General features: G+C 44.3%; 1 protein-coding gene across 3 annotated transcripts in view; it reads right to left on the reverse strand.

The window, feature by feature from the left end:
• LOC310648238 (dnaJ homolog subfamily B member 6-like) overlaps nucleotides 1-19,761 on the reverse strand; it is a 218,535-nt gene that overhangs the window by 175,903 nt on the left and 22,871 nt on the right. For all 3 annotated transcript variants that reach the window (XM_083375988.1, XM_083375986.1, XM_083375987.1), the window contains exon 2: nucleotides 2,871-2,948. In XM_083375988.1, the coding sequence (XP_083232114.1) occupies nucleotides 2,871-2,935 (65 nt within the window). In that variant the 5' untranslated portion in view covers nucleotides 2,936-2,948. The remainder of the gene's footprint in view (nucleotides 1-2,870; nucleotides 2,949-19,761) is intronic.

Here is a 19,761-nt window from a genome sequence, read left to right on the forward strand (position 1 = left end):
GAAGACCAGCTGTAGTATATCCCAACTTGAAAGGCAGGTGGGGAAGCCAGCAGCCAGAGCAGCGGCTTAGCTCTAAGGACACATTTGACTCAGGAACTGGGCGGGCTGGCTGGAAAACCTGGAGCGGATCTCCCATTTGGTCTTTTTTTTTAAAAAATCCCATTTATATCCTGCCCTTCTCCGAAGACTCAGGGTGGCTTACAATTTAAAGCACAAATCAATGTGCTTAGCAATAGCCTTCATTCTGTGTATATGCCTGTTTATTAGGGCTTTCACCGCCCCCCCCAGCAGCATTATTACAAAGTCAGCTTATTGCCCCCAACAATCTGGGTCCTCATTTTACCTACCTTGGAAGGATGGAAAGCTGAGTCAACCTTGAGCCTGGTGGGATGCGAACCTGCACTAATTGCAGGCAGCTTGTGTTACTTAAGGCTCTGCGCAGGGAAAGCTTTAGAGTGAATTAGGAAAAGTGAAAAAGTGAATTAGGAAAATAGGGAATGGTTGCTGGAATCAGGGGCTGCCACAAAGAAGAGGGAGTCAAGCTATTCTCCAAAGCACCTGAAAGCAGGACAAGAAGTAATGGATGGAAACTAATCAAGGAGAGAAGCAACCTAGAACTAAGGAGAAACTTCCTGACAGTTAGAACAATTAACCAGTGGAACAACCTGCCTCCAGAAGTGGTGAATGCTCCAACACTGGAAGTTTTTAAGAAGAGACTGGAGAGCCATTTGTTTGAAATGGTATAGGGTTTCCTGCCTGAACAGGGGGTTGGACTAGATGACCTCCAAGGTCCCCTCCAACTTCAACTACTACTACTTCTTCTTCTTCTTCTTCTTCTTCTTCTTCTTCTTCTTCTTCTTCTTCTTCTTCTTCTTCTTTTATTATTATTATTATTATTATTATTATTATTATTATTATTATTATTATTATTATTATTTCCACTTGCACTGTTTTATGTTTACATGTTTGATGACAAACAGCCTTATGTTTATAAGTGACAGTTTTCCTAAGCACCTGCATGTCATAAGCATTTGAATTAAAATTACCATATTAAAATCAAATCTGATGTTTTTAAATTTTTATTTGGTGTGCGTTGGAAGAGGGGTAGTCTTATACGGCGAGTATAGCCCAAACCCTATAATTTAACAGGAAATGTAGGGGGTCGTCTTATACGCCCAGTCGTCTTATATGCTGGAAAATACGGTAACTTAACTGCAGTGATTCACTTAACAACTGTGACAAGAAAGCTCATAAAATGAGGCAAAACTTAACAACTGTCTCACTTATCAACAATGGAGGACTACCTGTATATAACCTGCCAGAGCTTTAAAAATGAGTACGTGCCCCTCCTCTAAAGATGGCTGCTACACGGTAAGGGTTTTTTTTCCTCTTACCGACGATCTGCTGATTACACTACTAAAGCTAGTTCTTTGGCAGTGCTGCTCCCTGGTTTTGAATGGGAGCACTTAGGAGTGACCCAAGATGACTTTTGGACGATCGTAGACCCAGTGGGGAAGGGGAGGGTTGAAGATTCTAATTTCCTCTGGAAGTGATCAAAAAGTCACTGGGCGTATCCATCTTCCTGTCAAGCAGTTTCATTTCCTAAGATGCCTGAGTATTCATTTTCACTTTTTGAATTTTATTTTGCTTTTTGCTTGAAAAGTTGATTATTGGTTGAATGCTGATTTATTTCAAACCCTTGCTGGACTCTAATTGCTTTTTCTCTTTTTTCCTTTTGATATATGTTGTTCTGGATAACCTCTGTCCCTTCCGTATAGAAAGCACAGCAGCATTCAGAGTGGTGGTGAAGAACTATCAGACGCTCACCACTGGATTCTGTAGGTTTTGAATTTGCAAAATACCTGGTGTTTATTTCTCTTGATTTTTTTCTTATAACCTTGGATTGAAATATAGAGGAAAACATACTTTTGTTGTTGTTCATTGTTCCATGACTAGGTTTCACAGATTAAAATGGCTGAACAGTATCTAAAACCTAAGAAAGGAGGGAGGGGAACTATGCAGCTTCTATCTCGATTCCTCCTTCAAAAGCTTGACCAAACTATAATGATTGTTCAAAAAATTGTAGGATCTGAAGCTTTATTTTTCGATAAAGATACACAAAAGGACTTTGATCCAGTTCCAGATCAAAGTGGTAATCTCACAGCTGGAGAACCAGTAAAGTAGATTTCACCTGTTGTTCCGAACTTTAAGTCTGTACATTTCCTCAACATCACGGCTTTGACTGGAAGGGGGAAAGAGAAATTCCTTTCCTCTATGAAGCCTGATGGAGACTAGATGGATTACAGTTAACTGGCAACTACATTTCCTTGCATTTTGATTGGAAGATAGACCTATTCTGGAGACTGAATTTACTATATTTAATTAAACAACAATTGACAAGAAATGACATTAAAAAACAAACATGGATAATTGACCCAGGATGATCTATTTATAATTTTTGGGATGATTTGTCAAAGATAAGATGCCGTGGTAAATTTTCTACAAGTGGATTACAATAACAGCTTGTTAACAGTGAGTTTTGAAAATTTAATTTTGTTGTTTCATTATTATTGTACTTCCTTTTAACTACTTTGTCATTAATATAACATATAGAAGACATGTTAACAAGTTGCAAATAGATTTAGTAGTTTAAAAATTTTGGGAGGGCTTGTTTTGCAAGGGGTGGGAATTAATGTTGTAGTAATATATTAATCAGTATTCAACTAGAAGGTATAAAATGTGTGTATGTTTTTATGCACCTTTTTAATGCATTGATTGCATTGTGTTTTGTGTTTTTTCTTTTTGGATTTTTTGGAGTTTTGTATTTTTAATTTAGTTTTGAATAAAAACATATAAAAATGTGTACGTACGCTTTTTTAATGTCTTCTGGTGAGACATGTCTATGAACTCCTAGAACTTCATAATAATCCACCATGTTTTACTGTGTCCTGTAAAAGCAAGACATCATTTCAATACCCAAACACAAATTTCTCTTAAAAGGCATGATGAATACCCTGAAAATATGGATTGTTAAATGACTGTCCCACCAAAAAAACTCATTACAAGAAAACAGCCTTGTAGTCTAGGTGGCAAAAAAATCAGCATATTTTTGAATAACAAGTGTTTTTCAATAACATTTTGTCAGATAAGATAGTATCAGTCTTAATGAAAATAAGGTTAAACCAGACAACCTTTTTGCAATATATATTGTGCAAAGTCAGCCCCCCAGAGAAGGAAATATTAAAAGGGAAGAAAAATATATTTCCTCAAAGGATCTTAAAGAAGCAGAAAAGCATGCCCACTTTTTTCTTAATAGCCACAAGTCTCCCTCCCCCAAGCAGAAACCAGCTCTATAGAAATGCAGATGTAAATAATCCAGGAAGGTTGGAGCTAGAAGATTAAGAAGGCAAAGAGACCTAAAATCTACATACCCCACCCAAACTCTAAGACAGGACATAATAGGATTAACTCACAGATGCCCAAGGGCACACCCAGACTCAGGTCAGAATACATGACACAGAAAATAGCCTCAAACAGGAACAGGAAACAACTCCAAACAAAAGGCTCAATACGGTATAAAAACCCACTCCTTACATGTGCTCAGCCCTTTTCCTTCCAGAGCCATCTTCCTGTCTGGCTCCCCTCTTCAATAAACTGCAACCTTCTTTCTAAAGCAGTCGCCATGTTGTTTATCCCCAGCTTGAACTGAACCATGATGAAGACTTTTCCTTCATCAAAGCTACAAAGATTGTCTTTTGCATTAGACAGGGACCATTTTTAGAGAGAAAAACAGAACTATTCCATCATATTCTTCTGAAAGAAAAGTTATTATAATAGGGGTGAGGGTTTTGGCTATTGGGCCTCTTCTACTACAGCTTCCAACTATATTTCCATCTTAAGGTTCATCCAAAATATAACAGTTCAGTACTTGAATCCTGTTTTTTCTCATCCTAGACAAAAGTTTCACTCTTTTTATACCACTGACAAAAGGCTTCCAACAATGGTTGAGAGTTTGTATAACACTCAAAACATAGAATATGCTTGTATAATTATACAAGAATAACTATGAGACGTTATGGTTAAAAGTACAAAAGGATCTAGATAATTGGAAAAAACTGCAATTATCTTTGTTGGGGAAAATTGCAGCTGTTAAGATGAATGTTTTACCAAAGTTTCTCTTTCTGTTTCAAATGATACCTATTTTGAAAAAAGATGCCAATTTGGATGAGTGACAGAAGGGTATTAACAAATTTATCTGGGCGGGGAAAAAACCGAGAGTTAAACTTAAGATTATGCAAGACGCTCGGGAAAGAGGAGGACTCAAGGTGCCGAATTTGAAATTATATTATGACGCAGTGGTCTTAACATTGGTTAGTGATTGGCTTAATTTAACTAATAAAAGTATACTTTACCTTGAGGGATGGGATTTATTATATGGGTGGCATGCATATCTGATTTATGATAAAAAAGTTGATAGGACTTTTAAATCCCACATTTTAAGAAGTGCGATATTGCGTGTTTGGAAAAAGTATTATTACAAGTTAAATTATAAAATACCAATTTGGGGGATTCCTGGATACGCAATAGAGGGGATATCTATGGGTGTGAATTTGGATGTGATTTCTTACAAGCAACTACTTAGATTGGAAGGGAGTGACTGGCAATTAAGGTCGCTAGCCGAGCTAAAACAAGAAAATATTGTACAATCCTGGTTTCAGTACACTCAATTGCAAGCCAGGTGGAAATTAGACCAGAAGGTTGGTTTGATGCTGATGGATGAAAATTTGGTAAAACAGATTAAAGATCAAACACGAGCGCACATAAAAAGAATTTATAATGCCTTAATAGAATTAGATTTGGAAACAGAATTGTCAAAGATTGCATGGTGAAATGGGCTCAAAGTATTCAAGAGCCGATCCCATTGGATGTGTGGGAGGTAATTTGGGTTAGAAATGTGAAATTTACTCAAGCCCAAAATTTAAGAGAAAACTTCTACAAAATGTTCTATAGAGCGGCTGGCAGGCCAGGTAGCCAGGTTGCTGCACGGATTTCCCCCCCCCCCGGTTGATTGTCAAGCTGGGCCTTGCCCTGCTTGCCTTCGGCCGGCGCCGGGAGAAGAAGGAAGGAAGGAAGGAAGGAAGGAAGGAAGGAAGGAAGGAAGGAAGGAAGGAAGGAAGGAAGGAAGGAAGGAAGAAAGGGATAATGGAGGGAGGGAGGGAAGGAGGAAAGGACAAAGGGAGGGAAGGAAGAAAGGAAGGAAAGAAGGAAGGGACAATGGGAGATAGGGAGGGAGGGAGGAAGAGAAATAGAGAGAGGGAGAGAAATAGAGAGAGGGAGAAAGATATAGAGAAGGAGAGAAAGAGAGAGAGAGAAGGAGAGAGGGAGAGAGAAAAAGAAATAGAGGGAGAGAAAGAGAGAAGAGAAAGAGGGAGAGAGAAAGAGAGATGGAGAGAAATGGAGAGAGGGAGGGAGGAAGAAAGAGGGAGAGAGGGAGAGAGAAATAGAGAGGGAGAGAGAGAGGGAGAGAAAGGGAGAGAGAGAGAGAGGGAGATAAAGAGGAAGAGAGAGAAGGAGAAAGAAAGAGGGTGGGAGAGAGAAACAGAGAGAGGGAGAGAGAGTGATTAAATTAGTAACATGGTTGTTAAGTGAATCTGGTTGCCCCACTTTGTCAGAAGGTTGCAAAAGGCGATCACATGACCCTGGAACAATGTGACCATCATAAATATGAATTGGTTGCCAAACATCCGAATGTAAATCACATGACCCTGGGGATGCTGCAATGGTCAGAAGTGTGAAAATCGGTCATAAGTCACTTTTTCCAGAGCCATCATAACTTTGAACAGTCACTAAGCGAATTGTTGTAAGTCGAGGACTACCTGTACTTTATCATTTTTTACCTTTTTTTTGGTCAAGTTTTTGACACCTTCCTGGGCAACTGGTGGTACTCGGACATTGCCTTATCCTAAAAGTGGTACAATGGGTGAAAAGGTTCAAAAGCCCTGCATTAGAGGACTTAATGGCTCTGGTGTTTTGTTGGGCTTTTCAGATGGAGGTTGACACTAAGCTAGCTCTCTAAACAAATTAAATTCCATTGATGGGTCCTGAGCCCCTACGCCCCACTGGAAGCCTCCAGGGGGGTGGTGAAGACTCGGGGGAAGATGCCTGAAACGGAGAAGCCGGCTGTAGCTGGCTTGGGATCGATCAGTGGAACTCCAGCTGGAGCTGAAGGCAGCTTTATAACCCCACTAGCCTCAACCCAACCCAAGCAGCGAGCTGAATGGAGGGAGCCAACCCTGGAGTGGATGGGGGTAGCGGCAGTGTTCAACTGGCCCGAGTTGGAGAGAGGAGTTGTGGAGAGCTGTGGAAGCTGAATTCTGGTTGTACTGCCCCCAGCCCAAAGGAGCCACGGGGAAGAAGTGGTTGAAATGTGAAGCCTCGGAGGGAATGGCACCCAGGGAACACTACCTGCCAAGGTGCGGCAGCCAATCAGTGGAGCACCTGAGGCAGCAGTTCAGCAGCCTGGAGGTCCGTGGAGAAGGGTTGGTCTCACAGCTGGATGCCTGACCCTGAGGTGGTTCAGCCCCAATCCTGAGGCCGACGGTGATCCCTTCAACCCAGGACTCAGTAGGAGTGGCTGCTGTGATGACCGGGGGGCAGTTAGCCCGCTGCCCAGGTTACCTTCCCCACTGGGACCCAGTCCAGGGCAGAGAGCCTACAGCCCGCCCCAGTACCTGAGTCACAGCTTGGGTGAGTGGGTTGGCAGCCCCTGCCGAGGCAAAGGTATAGCGTGCAGCCAGGGACATACCCTGACTACGGGGCATGGGTGCAATGGCTGGGACCCAGGCCACCTTCTCCCCCACGGCTGAGGGTGATGTTCAGTGGGAGCCCAGAAAAGCTGGTGTTTTTCCTAAATCAGGTCTGGAGGCACCTAGATCAGCATGATTACCCTGACAATGTGGCCCAGGTGGATGTTGTCATGGCTAACCTCGAAGGGGAAGCAGTAGAATGGGTGACCATCCTCCACGATGAAGGTGCCCCTGAGCTGGCAGATCAAGACGCCTTCCTCTGTGGCCTCAGAGCCCTGTTTGGGGACCCTGTGTAAACCCAACAGATAGAGCTGGAAGTCTGAAAGATCAAGCAGGGGACCAGACATGTAGTTGAGTACATCTGAGATGCTGGGTCTGGCCTGGCTAGGCAAGTGGAGACCCCGAATCTATTGGGAGAGAGCTGTGAGGTGGATGATCATGGGGAGGCGGGCCCTGAGCCTCCATGAAAGAGGAGAGCAGCCCAATACGGTAGGGGGGTGAAGAGAACTCCTGAGTGGAGCAAGGGAGCATTGGAGGAAAGGGAGGGACTGCAATCCATCCTGAGGGAGTACCGAGACCTTCTGGAAGCGTTCAGTGAGAAGGAATGGAACAGCACCCCATGGACTGTGCCAAAGAGATCCTGCCTGGAGCAAAACTCCCCAAAGAGGTATTCCATGACTCCAAAGGAGATGAAGGAGCTGAGGGAGTACACTGATAAGAACTTAGCAAGGGGGTTTATTCAAGCCGCAAAATCTTGAGTCGCGGCCCCAATACTCGTCAAAGAAAAGATGGGTTACTTTTCAACCAGTGGTATGGGTACCACCTGTGGTACATTGGCACCTGGCAGGTAGTACACAACCATCCTAGAAAAGTGGTAGCGGGGGAGGGGAATGAGCTGAACCGGTGGCAGCACCACACAAGCCTGAGCAAGACAACTGGAGCTACAGAGCTGTCAGGGCTCAGCAGAAGCGCCAGGATCAGCGCCAGGCTCCGGCTGGAGCTCGGCGCTGATCCTGGCGTTTCTGCTGAGCCCAGAAGAAGCACCGATTAGCTGGAATGTTGCAGCATCTCTGTTCTGTTCCCCCTCCCTCAAGGTACAAACAGCCGGACAAGCAGGTACGAAACAAAAGGGCTAATTCTTTATACTACAATATAATTGCTGTCCGATAAAGTCTTGGCAGCAAGCTACCCACAGTCAGCCAAAATAAGCTAGTTATCTCAAATGCTCGCTGACATGAGATAACTGCCAACAAGTAATTCCAAGAAAGTCCAGACAAACAAACCCAAAAGCAGAGATGAAGAAGCGTAGTCACGAAATCCAGACCAGGGTTCACACAAGTAGAGAAATCCGACAGACGTGACCAGAAGCTGTGGTGAATTAATTGTTCGTCACAAAGTTCTGAGATCAGCCACACCCCCTTTTGTAACTTGTGAGGTGTGGCTCAATGACTCAGCTACTCCCTGGCCCTCCTACTCATCCTACGTTGCTGCAAACGCTTGGCCCTGCGTCTTTCTCAAGGGTCTAGCCATGAGTCATCTTCACTAGACTGTATTTGCTGCAGCTGCTCGAGCTCCGTCCCAGCCTGGCTACTCCCAGGCTGCTCCTTCAGATGGAGACGGAGGCCTTGCCAGAGAGGAGGGTCCCGGAGAGGGAGGCCTTGCCAGTTCCTCCCCATCATCCTCAGAGTCCTCTTCCTCAATTAGGACAGGTGTGGGGGTCAGGGCCACAACAATCTCCAGGGTCTTGTGATTTACATTCAGATGCTTGGCAACTGATTCATATTTATGACGGTCAGTGTCCCAGGGTCATGTGAAGTGACCAAAACCTGCTGCAACCACCCAGCAGATGGGGGAATAAAAACCAAACACCACCCCACCCCACCCCCACTGCTAATCCTCAACAGAAATGCTCACAACAATGAAAACCTCGGACAGGAGGAACAGCACCACCTGGCGGGCAGGCAGGCATCTTGCTCGGCTGTGGCTTGGGGGGCACATTTTTCAGTGCCATTGTAACTTCAAACCATCACTAAGCGAACTGTTGTAAGTCGGGGACTACCTGTACGTCATCACTTTTTTCCTTTTTTTGGGGGGGTCATCTTGGAGTGGCAAGCCCGTTGCACCTGCAAGCAGCTGCAAAGTTTTCTGGGGTTTGCAAACTTCTACAAGCAATTCATCCCTTTTATCAAGATTGCTCTGCCGATCACTGAGTTGTTGAAGACTGGGAAGCGGGGAGAGAAGCCTCGGTCAAATCAGCCCTTGAACTGGACAATGGAGTGCCAAGTGGCATTTCAAAAGTTAAAGGGGCTATTCACCACTGAGCCAGTGCTAAGGCACCCTAACCCAGAGGAACCTTTTGTGATTCAGGCAGATGCCAGTGATGTGGCTGTGGGAGCCGTCCTCCTCCAGCGCAACGAGGGGGGGGACCTGCAGCCATGCGCATACACCTCCCGAAAGCTGAACGAAACAGAGATGGGTGTTGTGGGAGAAAGAGGCTTTTGCCGTGCTGTGGGCATTACTAACCTGGAGGCAATTCCTGGCAGGAAGCAAAATCTCCTTTGAAGTATGGACTGACCATAAAAATTTAGAAGCCTTAAAGACTCCCCACAAACTTTTTCCCAAACAAGTCAGATGGGCACAGTATTTCAAAAAATTTCACTTTCAACTAAAATACATCCCAGGGGGAAAAAACGTCCTGACTGACACACTGTCCTACATGCCCCAATACAAGAGTTTGGTCATTCCTGATAGACAGCAAGCGACGCAAGCAACAACCAGACGGCAGGAGAAAAAAAGAAGCTCAACCCCCCCCACTGATGATTTTGCACAGCAGCTGAAGCAGGAGCTGCAAACTGACGCATGGTTTGTGGCTCACCAGAAGGAGTTGACCCTGCAGACGGGTTTGGCGTGGAAGGGGGACAAATTGTATGTCCCAGACTGCCTGGGAGTGCAGGTCCTAAAACACAGTCATGATGCTAAGCAAGCAGGCCACTTTGGGTTCCTGAAAACGCTACATCTAGCTAGTCGTCAGTTCTGGTGGCCAAAGATGAAAAAGGCCATTGAAAGCTATGTGGGGAGCTGTGCTGTCTGTGGGGCCAGCAAAATACTACCAGGGAAGAGTCCGGGACTGTTACAACAAGTGGCTAACCTAACCAGACCCTGGGATTATGTTGGAGGTGCCTGAGAGTGGGGGAAACACCATAATCTGGACCATAATAGACTTGTTTTCCAAGCAATCCCATTTCATCACCTGTGCTGGTCTCCCCTCAGCCCAGAAACTAGCAAAGATGATTTTGCAGCACATTTATCAGTTGCATGGAGTGCCTAAGCCAGTGATGGCGAAACTTTTAGAGACCGAGTGCCCAAACTGCAACCCAAACCCCACTTATTTATCGTCGGGTGCCGGGTGGGCGTGGCTGGCATGGGCATGGCCTACTGGGTGGGCGTGGCCAGCTCAACTTCACTTGCGTCAGGGGCACTTGTGCGGAGCTGGGCAGGACTAGGGCAGATCTGAGGGTCTCCAGCGGAAGTGGGGATGGGACCGGGGCAAGTGCCGGGTCATGGTCCACTGGAGGAGCCTCACTGATATTAAAGGGGGTGGGGGAAGTCATGATATTAAAGGGGGTGGGGGAAGACATGATATTAAAGGGGGTGGGGGAAAACATGATATTAAAGGGGGTGGAGGAAATGTCTGTGTGTGTGTGACAGAGAGAGAGAAAGATCCCCTTTTTGTAAGTTTGCTTACTTTGCAATGCTTTCCTTTCCCCACACTTTTGCTTCTCTGCTGGCTCAATCTCTCTTTCTGTCTGCCGCTTCTGCCGCCCAGATCTAGGGCTGCAGAGCGATTTCGCTCCCCCCCACGGTCTAGTAGGAGATTTTAATGTGATAGTAGATGGAACAATTGATTATAAAAGCAAAAAAACAGGAAAAAACCGAAGATTACCTAGGACATTCTTTGATATGGCAGAGGAAATTGGAATACAAGATGCTGTGGAGGGAAATCAATCCACAAAAATTACAATATACAGCCAAAAATCCTGGTCAAGAATTGATATGATTTGGATGACATCTGAATTGAGGATGAATATACAGGAAATTGAGAAAGAAATAGTCACATGGGCAGACCATAACCCTCTAAAAGTGACATGGAGAGGAATACAAAAAAAGACCAAGATGGACTTTAAATCAATCTATATTAAAAGAAAGAGAATTTATAGAACTAGCGAAAAAAGAAATGGAATTCTTCTTTAAAGAAAATAAAAAAGAAGATACATTACAAAATGTATGGGATAGAGCCAAAGCATACTTTAGAGGCATAGTTATAACATATATGGCAAAGAAAAATAAACAGAGAAGACAGCAATATGTACTATTAAAAGAAAAATTTGGAAAGTAAGAATCAGAATTACAAAAAAAAATCCACAAAAAAGACTTTGAAAAGAAAAATGGAAATAATAAAACATAAATTAAACCTGTTGGACTCAGAAAAAGTGGCAGAACCAATAAAGAGAGCAAAACAGAATATTTTTGAAAATGCCAATAAACCAGGAAGATGGTTAGCTTATAAACTTAAAAAACAGAAAGAGAAGAAAATGATACGTAACTTACTAGATGGGAAAGGCTATTTACAATTCAAAAATGAAGAAATAAAAAAGATAATTAAGGAATACTACAAGGAACTGTACGATAAAGAGGAAACTTCAAGAGAGAATTGCTCAATATCTAGAAGAAAATAATCTTCCAAAAATTCCAGAGACATTTAAAACTATGTTAGAAGAAAGGATTACAATGATGGAAATATCAGAGGCCATAAAAAGACAAAAAAAATGGGAAAACACCGGGTCCAGATGAGCTTCTGGCGGAGTTATATAAAAATCTACAAGACATACTAAGTGAACCGCTGAAAGATGTTTGTAATGGACTTTTGTTAGAGGCTAAACTCCCAGCTACATGGATGGAAGCAAACATCGCTATAATACCAAAAGAAGATTCAGATTTGACGCAGATCAAGAATTATAGACCAATTTCACTGCTTAATGTGGATTACAAAATTTTTACTTCAATAATGACAGAGATTGAAAAAATACTTACTTACCAGATCAAAACGGCTTCTTACCAAAGAGATAAATTAAAAACAACTTAAGAGTGATAATGGACATATTAGAATACTATGAACTACACCCAGGGAAACAATTGGCACTAATATTTTTAGACGCCCAAAAGGCATATGACAACGTTTCCTGGAAATTTATGACTCAGCAACTGCAAATAATGGACTTTGGACAGAACTTTATAAATACGATAAAAACTATATAACAAACAGCCAAAGTGATTGTGAACGGAGACTGTACTGAGAGCTTTGAGATAAGAAAAGGCACAAGGCAAGGATGTCCACTATCCCCATTGTTATTTATTTTTACTTTGGAAGTTTTAAACAGAAATATTAGACAAGGTACAGAAATTAAAGGGCTGGAGATAAAAGGTGAAACATATAAATTACAAGCATTGGCTGATAATCTAGTATTTATCCTAGAACAGGGCTTTTCAACCTTTTCACCCATTGTACCACTTTTAGGATAAAGCAATGTCCGAGTACCACCAGTCGCCCAGCAAGGTGTCAAAAGCGTGACCAAAAAAAAAGGAAAAAAATGATAAAGTACAGGTAGTCCTCGACTTACAACAATTTGCTTAGTGACTGTTCAAAGTTATGATGGCACTGAAAAAAGTGACTTATGACCATTTTTCATACTTATGACCGTTGCAGCATCCCCAGGGTCATGTGACTTACATTTGGATACTTGGCAACCGATTCATATTTATAATGTCACATTGTTCCAGGGTCATGTGATTGCCTTTTGCAACCTTCTGACAAGCAAAGTTAGTGGGAAAACCAGATTCACTTACTAATTTAATTTCTCTCTCCCCCTCTCTTTCTCTGTCCCTCCCTCTCTCTCTCCTTCTCTCCCTCTTTCTCTCTCCCTCCCTCTTTCTCTTTCTCTCTCTCTATTTCTCTTTCCCTCTCCCTCTATTTCCCTCCCTCTTTCTCCTCTCCCTTTCCCTTTCTCCCTGTCTCTCTCCCTATTTCCCTCCCTTTCTCCTTCTCTATCCCTCTCTCTCCCTCTTTCTCTCCCTCTCTCCCTTTTTCTCTCCCCCTCCCTATTTCTTTCTCCTTCTCTCTTTCTCTTTCCCTTTCTCTCCCTACTTCTCTCTCCCTCCCTCTCTCCCATTGTCCCTTACTTCTTTCCTTCCTTCCTTCCCTCTCTTTGTCCTTTCCTCCTTCCCTCCCTCCCTCCCGTTGTCATTTCCTTCCTTCCTTCCTTCCAAATCCATTTTTACCAAGAAACCTGATGCCCACTTAACTCTCCCAGGGCTGGTGGGCTGAACGGGGACCGGCCTCCCCCTCTCCGTGCTAGAGCGGCACTTGCCCCTGCGGCCGGCTTTCTCTTGCAGAAAGCAAGCTGAAACCGAGGAAGATTGCAGGAGCACGAGATCGGCGTTTCTGAGCAAACGCCGATTCGCAGTTCTGGCAATCTCACTCGCTCGCTTTCAGCTTGCTTTCTGCAAGCAATCGGGATTCGCAGGAGGCGGGATCGGCGTTTGCTCAGAAACGCCGATTCGCGGTTCTGGCAATCTCGCTCGCTCACTTTCAGTTTGCTTTCTCTAAGCAAGACGGATGCGCAGGAAGCAAGATTGGCATTTCTGAGCAAACACAGATTCACGGTTCTGGCAATCTCGCTCGTCCCGGAGCCTCCGCTGCTGGAAGCCTGCGATGGCGGCATAACGGGGTTTGCAAAAAGTGGGGCAGACGGCAGCAGCTGCTCACAGTGCTGGCCAAAAGCAAGCAGGGTAATGCCGCTATCAAGCCCCGGGCTCAACAATCAACTCGGTGGGTGTGGGGGGAGGAATCTGCGCAGCAAACCAGCTGATCGGCAGAGCAATAAGCGGCTGGCTTTGGTGTGTCTTCCCTGCACTGCGCTGTCAGCAGCTGAAATCCGGAGTCTCAGCCTCCCAGCTGATCGGCGGAGCAACGAGCAGTTGGCAGGCCAGGTAGCTGGGTTGCTGCACGGATTCCCCCCCCCCGCACAACCGGTTGATTGTCGAGCCTGGAGCTTCATAGCGGCCTTTCCCTGCTTGCTCTTCCCCGGCGCTGTGAGCAGCTGCTGCTGCCTGCCCCACTTTTTCCAAGCAGGCTTCCGGCAGCGGAGGCTTCGGGGCGAGCTTTGGTGCATCTTCCCTACGGTGCGCTTTGTCAGAGGCTCAAATCCGGAGTCTCAGCCTCCCAGCTGATCGGTGGAGCAATGAGCATCTGGCAGGCCAGGTAGCTGGGTTGCTTCACGGATTCCCCCCCCAAACTCAGTTGATTGTCGAGCCCAGGGCTCGACAGCCGCTCCTGCTCAAAAGGCAGGGTTCGGCGGCCAGCAAGGCGCTCGTGCGGGGCTCTCCCGGGGATGGCGGGCCGAACAGGGACTGGCCTTGCCCTCTCTATGCTAGAGCAGCACCCGCGGAGGTGGCCAAGGGCAAGCAGGGCAAGGCCGCTCCTGCTCGAAAGGCAGGGTTTGGCAGGCTGGCGAGGCGCTCGCGCGGGGCTCTCCCACAGCTGGCAGGTGATGGGGAGGAGTGGGTCGATCGCCTTACCGGTACCTGGGATTCCCGGCCACGTGTGCCCCAAAGAAGCACCGATCAGAAGTCAATCCAGTTGCTGTACAAGTCCCTGGGGAGGGCAGGGTCTCACTCTGCGCCTGTGCGCACCCTCTGTAGGGTTCCTGCAGGCCACTGCCAAGCAGCATGCTTTCTGGCAGCAAGTGAGCTGGAAAGGAGCGGAGCACAGGGGTGGGGGTGGGGATGAGGTGGCAGGGGGGAGGCAGGGGGGAGGTAGGCAACGCCGTGTACCACCAGCCAGGTGCTCACGTACCACTAGTGGTACGCGTACCACCAGTTGAAAATCCATGTCCTAGAACAGGGGTAGGCAACCTTGGCTCTTTTATGACTCATGGACTTCAACTCCCAGAATTCCTGAGTCAGCATAGCATAGCTGACTCAGGAATTCTGGGAGTTGAAGTCCATGAGTCATAAAAGAGCCGAGGTTGCCTACCCCTGTCCTAGAAGAACCTTTGGAGATGATTCCTAAATTATGGGGAAAGAAAGAACAGTATGGAGAAATGGCGGGAGTAAAAATAGAGAAAAAAACCAAGGTAATAGTTAAGAATGTTACAGATAAACAGAAAAAACAAATGTCAGAAAAAACAGAGGTACAGATAGTGAAAAAGGTTAAATATTTGGGTATATATCTATCGGCCAAATGCTCAACAATAAAAGATATTTATATAAAATTATTGAAACAAATAAAACTGGACTTGGAAAGATGGAAGAATCTGCAATTGTCAATATTAGGAAGAATTGCTACAATGAAAATGAATGTATTGCCAAAGCTTCTATTTTTATTTCAAACAATTCCGATAAAACTTGAGAAAAAATTCTTCCAAGACCTAAACTCATTAATTTTTAATTTTGTCTGGCAAGGAAACAAAGCTAGAATTAAGATGAAAACGTTACGTTAAGGAAAATGGAGGTTTTGGGTTACTGGAGTGGGCTTTGTATTATTAAGCAACTGTTTTAACATGGGTGAAATAATGGATAACTCTTAGAAATTAAATATTTGGAGGGGCATGACTTACAATTGGGATGGCACGCTTTCTTATGGTATAGGAAAAACAGAGTTCATAAGTATTTCCAAAATCACTATATAAAAAATGCTTTAACAGTATGGGAAAAATTAAAACTAATGAAGGGATTTTATTGTGCTTATGATTTTAGTATAAGTTTGACATTAGCAGCTATTTTATATAGTAACCATTAGTAGCCATTTTATATTGATACTTGTATTGTTATTATGTAATCATTGTTTTATTTTGTAATCATTATTTTGTAGTCAGATGCTTTATGTATTTTGGAAAAGTAAAAGCCTCATGTTAAAGGGGAGGGGGAAACGGAGCTGTGGTGGAGCCTGGGTTGTTGTGTATGAGTCATCATCTAGGACAGGGGTCGGCAACCTGAAAAAGGAAAAGAGCCACAGGGAACCGGTTCCATCACACATAAAAAAAGTGGGAGCCGCGTGCGTGCGTCCATGCACGCGCATGTGCAAAAACCGTTTTGTGCATGCGCAAAACGGTTTTTTCTTGCGCATGCGCGGGCACGCACAGTTGCCACTTTTTTTTATGTGTGATGGAACCGGTTCCCGGTTGCGCGACGGCGACGGCCCGTTTGCAGAGCTACCGCCTTCGGCAGCCTGCAAACGTGCCGCGACAGCTTTCTCAGAGCGGCGCCGCTGCCTGTTCGCACGGAGGTACGCGCGCACCTCTCCAAAGGTTTGGGGAGGTGCGCGCGCACCTACGGTCGTTCGGAGAGGTGCGCGCGCACCTCTCGGAATGGGCAGCGGCGCCGCTTGTTAACTCTATGTAAAGGTTAAAAAAAAATAATAAATTGTTTTTGATTTGTCTCTTTGGTAAAAAGCCATTTTGATCCAAGTGTATAAATTCAACCAAATACTTTTTCAGTCTCTCCGCCATTATTGAAGTAAAAATTCGGAAGATTACTATCTTTCAAGTATTTTACAGTTTTCTCTCTTGAAGTCTCCTTTTTATCAAAGAATTCCTTATAAAATTCTTTAACTATCTTTTTTATTTCTTCATTTTTATATTGTAAATAACCTTTACCATCCATTAAATTATGTATCTTTTTTTTTCTTTCAGTTTTTTAAGTTTATAGCCTAACCATCTTCCCGGCTTGTTGGCATTTTCAAAAAAGTTCTGCTTTGCTCTTTTTATCTGTTCTGTCATTTTTTCTGAATCTAACAAATTTATTTTTTGTTTTATCATATCCATATCTCGTTAAAGTCTTTTTTTGTGGATTCCTTTGCAATTCTGATTCTAACTTTCCAAATTCTTTTTTTAATAATACATATTGCTGTTTTCTCTGTTTATTTTTCCTTGCCATATACGATGTAGCTATACCTCTGAAGTATGCTTTAGCTGTATCCCATAGATTTTGTATCATAGTATCTTCTCTTATTTTCTTTAAAAGAGTTCCATTTCTTTTTTTGTTAACTCTATAAATTCTTTTTCCTTTAATATGGAACAATTTAAAGTCCATCTTAGCCTTTTTTGTGTTCCTTTCCAAGTCATTTTCAAAGGATTATGATCTGCCCATGTGCCTATTTCTATTTCAATGTCCTGCACATTCATACTCAAGTCAACAGTCATCCAAATCATATCAATTCCAAGATTTCTGACTATTTGAGTAAAAAGTATAATGTAATTTTTGTGGATTCACTTCCCTCCAAATATCTTGGATTCCAATTTCCTCCGCCATATCATAAAATGTCTTAGGTAATCTTCCTCTACCATTTGTCCTTGTTTTGTTACTTTTATAATCAATTTTCCCATCTGTTATTGCATTGAAATCTACTAATAAAAATATTTTGATACTCTATTTCTATTATTTTTCTATGTACGTTTTTATAAAATTTTTGTTATTCAGTGCATAAATTGCCACTAATAACATTTGCTTTTGATGCAGATAGATTTCTACCATTAAGATCCTTCCTTCTCCATCAGAATATACCATTTTTGAATTTATTGTCTCTTTTAATATATAGAGCTACTCCTCTTTTTTTTGTGCTGATGCATAATAGTTTTCCAATTTTTGGATATTCCAATAATTTATAATGCTGTACTTTTATGTGTGTTTCTTGCAAACAAATTATATCCAAATTAAATTTCTGTAATTTCCTAAAAATTGTATTTCTTTTAATTGGAGAGTTCAGTCCATTTGTTTACTGAGAAAATTCCACTTTCTTTATCCATTTCCGTTTACTTATATTTCGGTCTAACAGATCTAGTAGTCCTTTGTTCTCTGACAAGTCCTTCATCCTCCCCCTTTTGGGGGTCTTCCTCTTTCTGTTCATTTATTTGTGCAGTTGCTCCTTGGGTCTTCTCTTCTGTTGGTTTCTGCTCTTTACTCTCCCCTTGACCTCTTTTTGTTCCTTCATCCAAGATTGACCTATTCTTCTCTTCAAAGTCTTCTGCTTTCCAAATTGAATCAAGTCTATATCTTGTATTGTTCCAGTTTATTAAAATGCCTTCTGGCATCAGCCATCTAAAGTTTATGCCATTAGCCATCAACTTGGTAGTCAAAAAATGGTACTGTCTTCATGAATCTCTGACTCTCTTAGGTATCTGTTTTAAAACCACAATTTCTTTATTTTTATATTGTATTGGTTCATCTCTTACTTTCCGTAATATTTCATCTCTTGTTGGCTTCCTTGTAAACCGTACATGTACTTCTCTTGGTAACTTATTTCTTCTTGCATAGCTTGAAGCGGAATATCCCATCTAATTCGAGCTGGATTTCCCCTCGATCCACTTTCAGAGCCTCCTCCAGGATGTCAATAATCACCTCTTCTATGTTTTCCTCTCTATCTTCAGGGATATTTTGGAACTGTCAGGACCCACCCCTTTTTGTCATTATCATCTGTTTTTTCTTCAATCCTGTGTATCTTCTGTTGATTTTTTACTATCATTTGATTTTGAGTTTCAAATTTTCCCTTTATATCCACAATTTCTTCATTTAACTTCTCCGATGTTGCTTGAGTGCTTCTATGATTCTCTTGCATCTCTAAATGGTTCCATTCCAAAGTCTTTTGATTCTTTAACATAAGATCCTGAACATTTTTTAAAGAAGTCTGTGTTTCACTTTGAGCTGTATTTATCTTTTCCCTTTGCAACATAGCTTCAATAGATCCCTGTGTTGTAGGACTGGATTGTCCTACTGAGGGTCCAGAAGCAGTTTTTTTCATAAGTCTGGTAATATTCGATGAAGTCATTTTGAAGTTTACAATCTTATAGCCAAAACAACGTGTTTAAATTTGGTCAAATTCAATAAAAGCAACTCTCAGCCCCCGTCCGTCGAATCACCAGAAAGAATGAGTCCGGAACGAGAGCTGGTTCTCCTGAGCCACGTTTATTTGCTTCATAAACAGTCACTCGAAGACAGACGAAGTCAGCGTTGATTCCACAGCACAATCAACGCTGCTAAATAGCTGGCAAGGCCGACACCCACCACCACGCCCTTAATTGCCTAATCACCCCCTCACCCTACTTAACCACCCCCCCCTTGGCCCCTGCCCTTTGGCACCCGCCCCCAGGTACGTATCCTCCCCGTCCCCGTCCCACCATCATTGCAGCCAGTAAGCCACCCCCCAGCCCAGACCACCCCCCTTTTCCCCTCGGGCCCGCACACCCTCGCCACCCCCCACAGGTCCCCAGACCGCCGCGAACTGCGCTGCTTGGGCCATTCGCTGTTGGTGCTTGCCGTGCAGTCCCTCGGTAGGCAAAGAGGCCGGCAGGGCTTCGGAACGAGCTGTCTGCGGAGACGGGTTTCCAGGGGAACGCTGCGCTGGTGCGCGTCCCTCCCCGTTCTGCCGGAAGGCCCTGCTGCCTCCTGGGCCGCCCTGGCGCTCTTCCTCGGCCCGCTGCATCGGCGCTGGGTGATGACGGCCGGCTGCACGTTTCCACGGCTGCTCCCCGGCCTGCCGAAAGGCCCCGGTGGCTGCTGGGGCATCGAGGGAAGCGCGGGTGGCTGCTGGGCCGTCCCGGCGGCCGCACTCTTCCCCGGCTCGTTGGAAGGCCGCAGACGCCGGCAGCTGGTCACGGGGCCCGGTGAGTCACTCCGCGGCCTCACCGGGTGTCAGGCGTGTCGAGCCCGACATGCCGCCCCCCCTACCAAGGGTCCTCCTGCAGGTGTAGAAGACAAAGACACACAGTCACTCACCCCGCATACACCGTCACCCCCCCGTCCTCCTGGCCTATTAGGGTGGGCGCGGTGGAACGCCCGAACTAGGCGTGGAGCGTGGACGTCTTTTCCCCGCACCCACGTTGCCTCCTCCACCGGGTACCCC

This window comes from Vipera ursinii, assembly GCF_947247035.1.
Source record: "Vipera ursinii genome assembly, chromosome: W".
NCBI lineage: Eukaryota > Metazoa > Chordata > Lepidosauria > Squamata > Viperidae > Vipera > Vipera ursinii.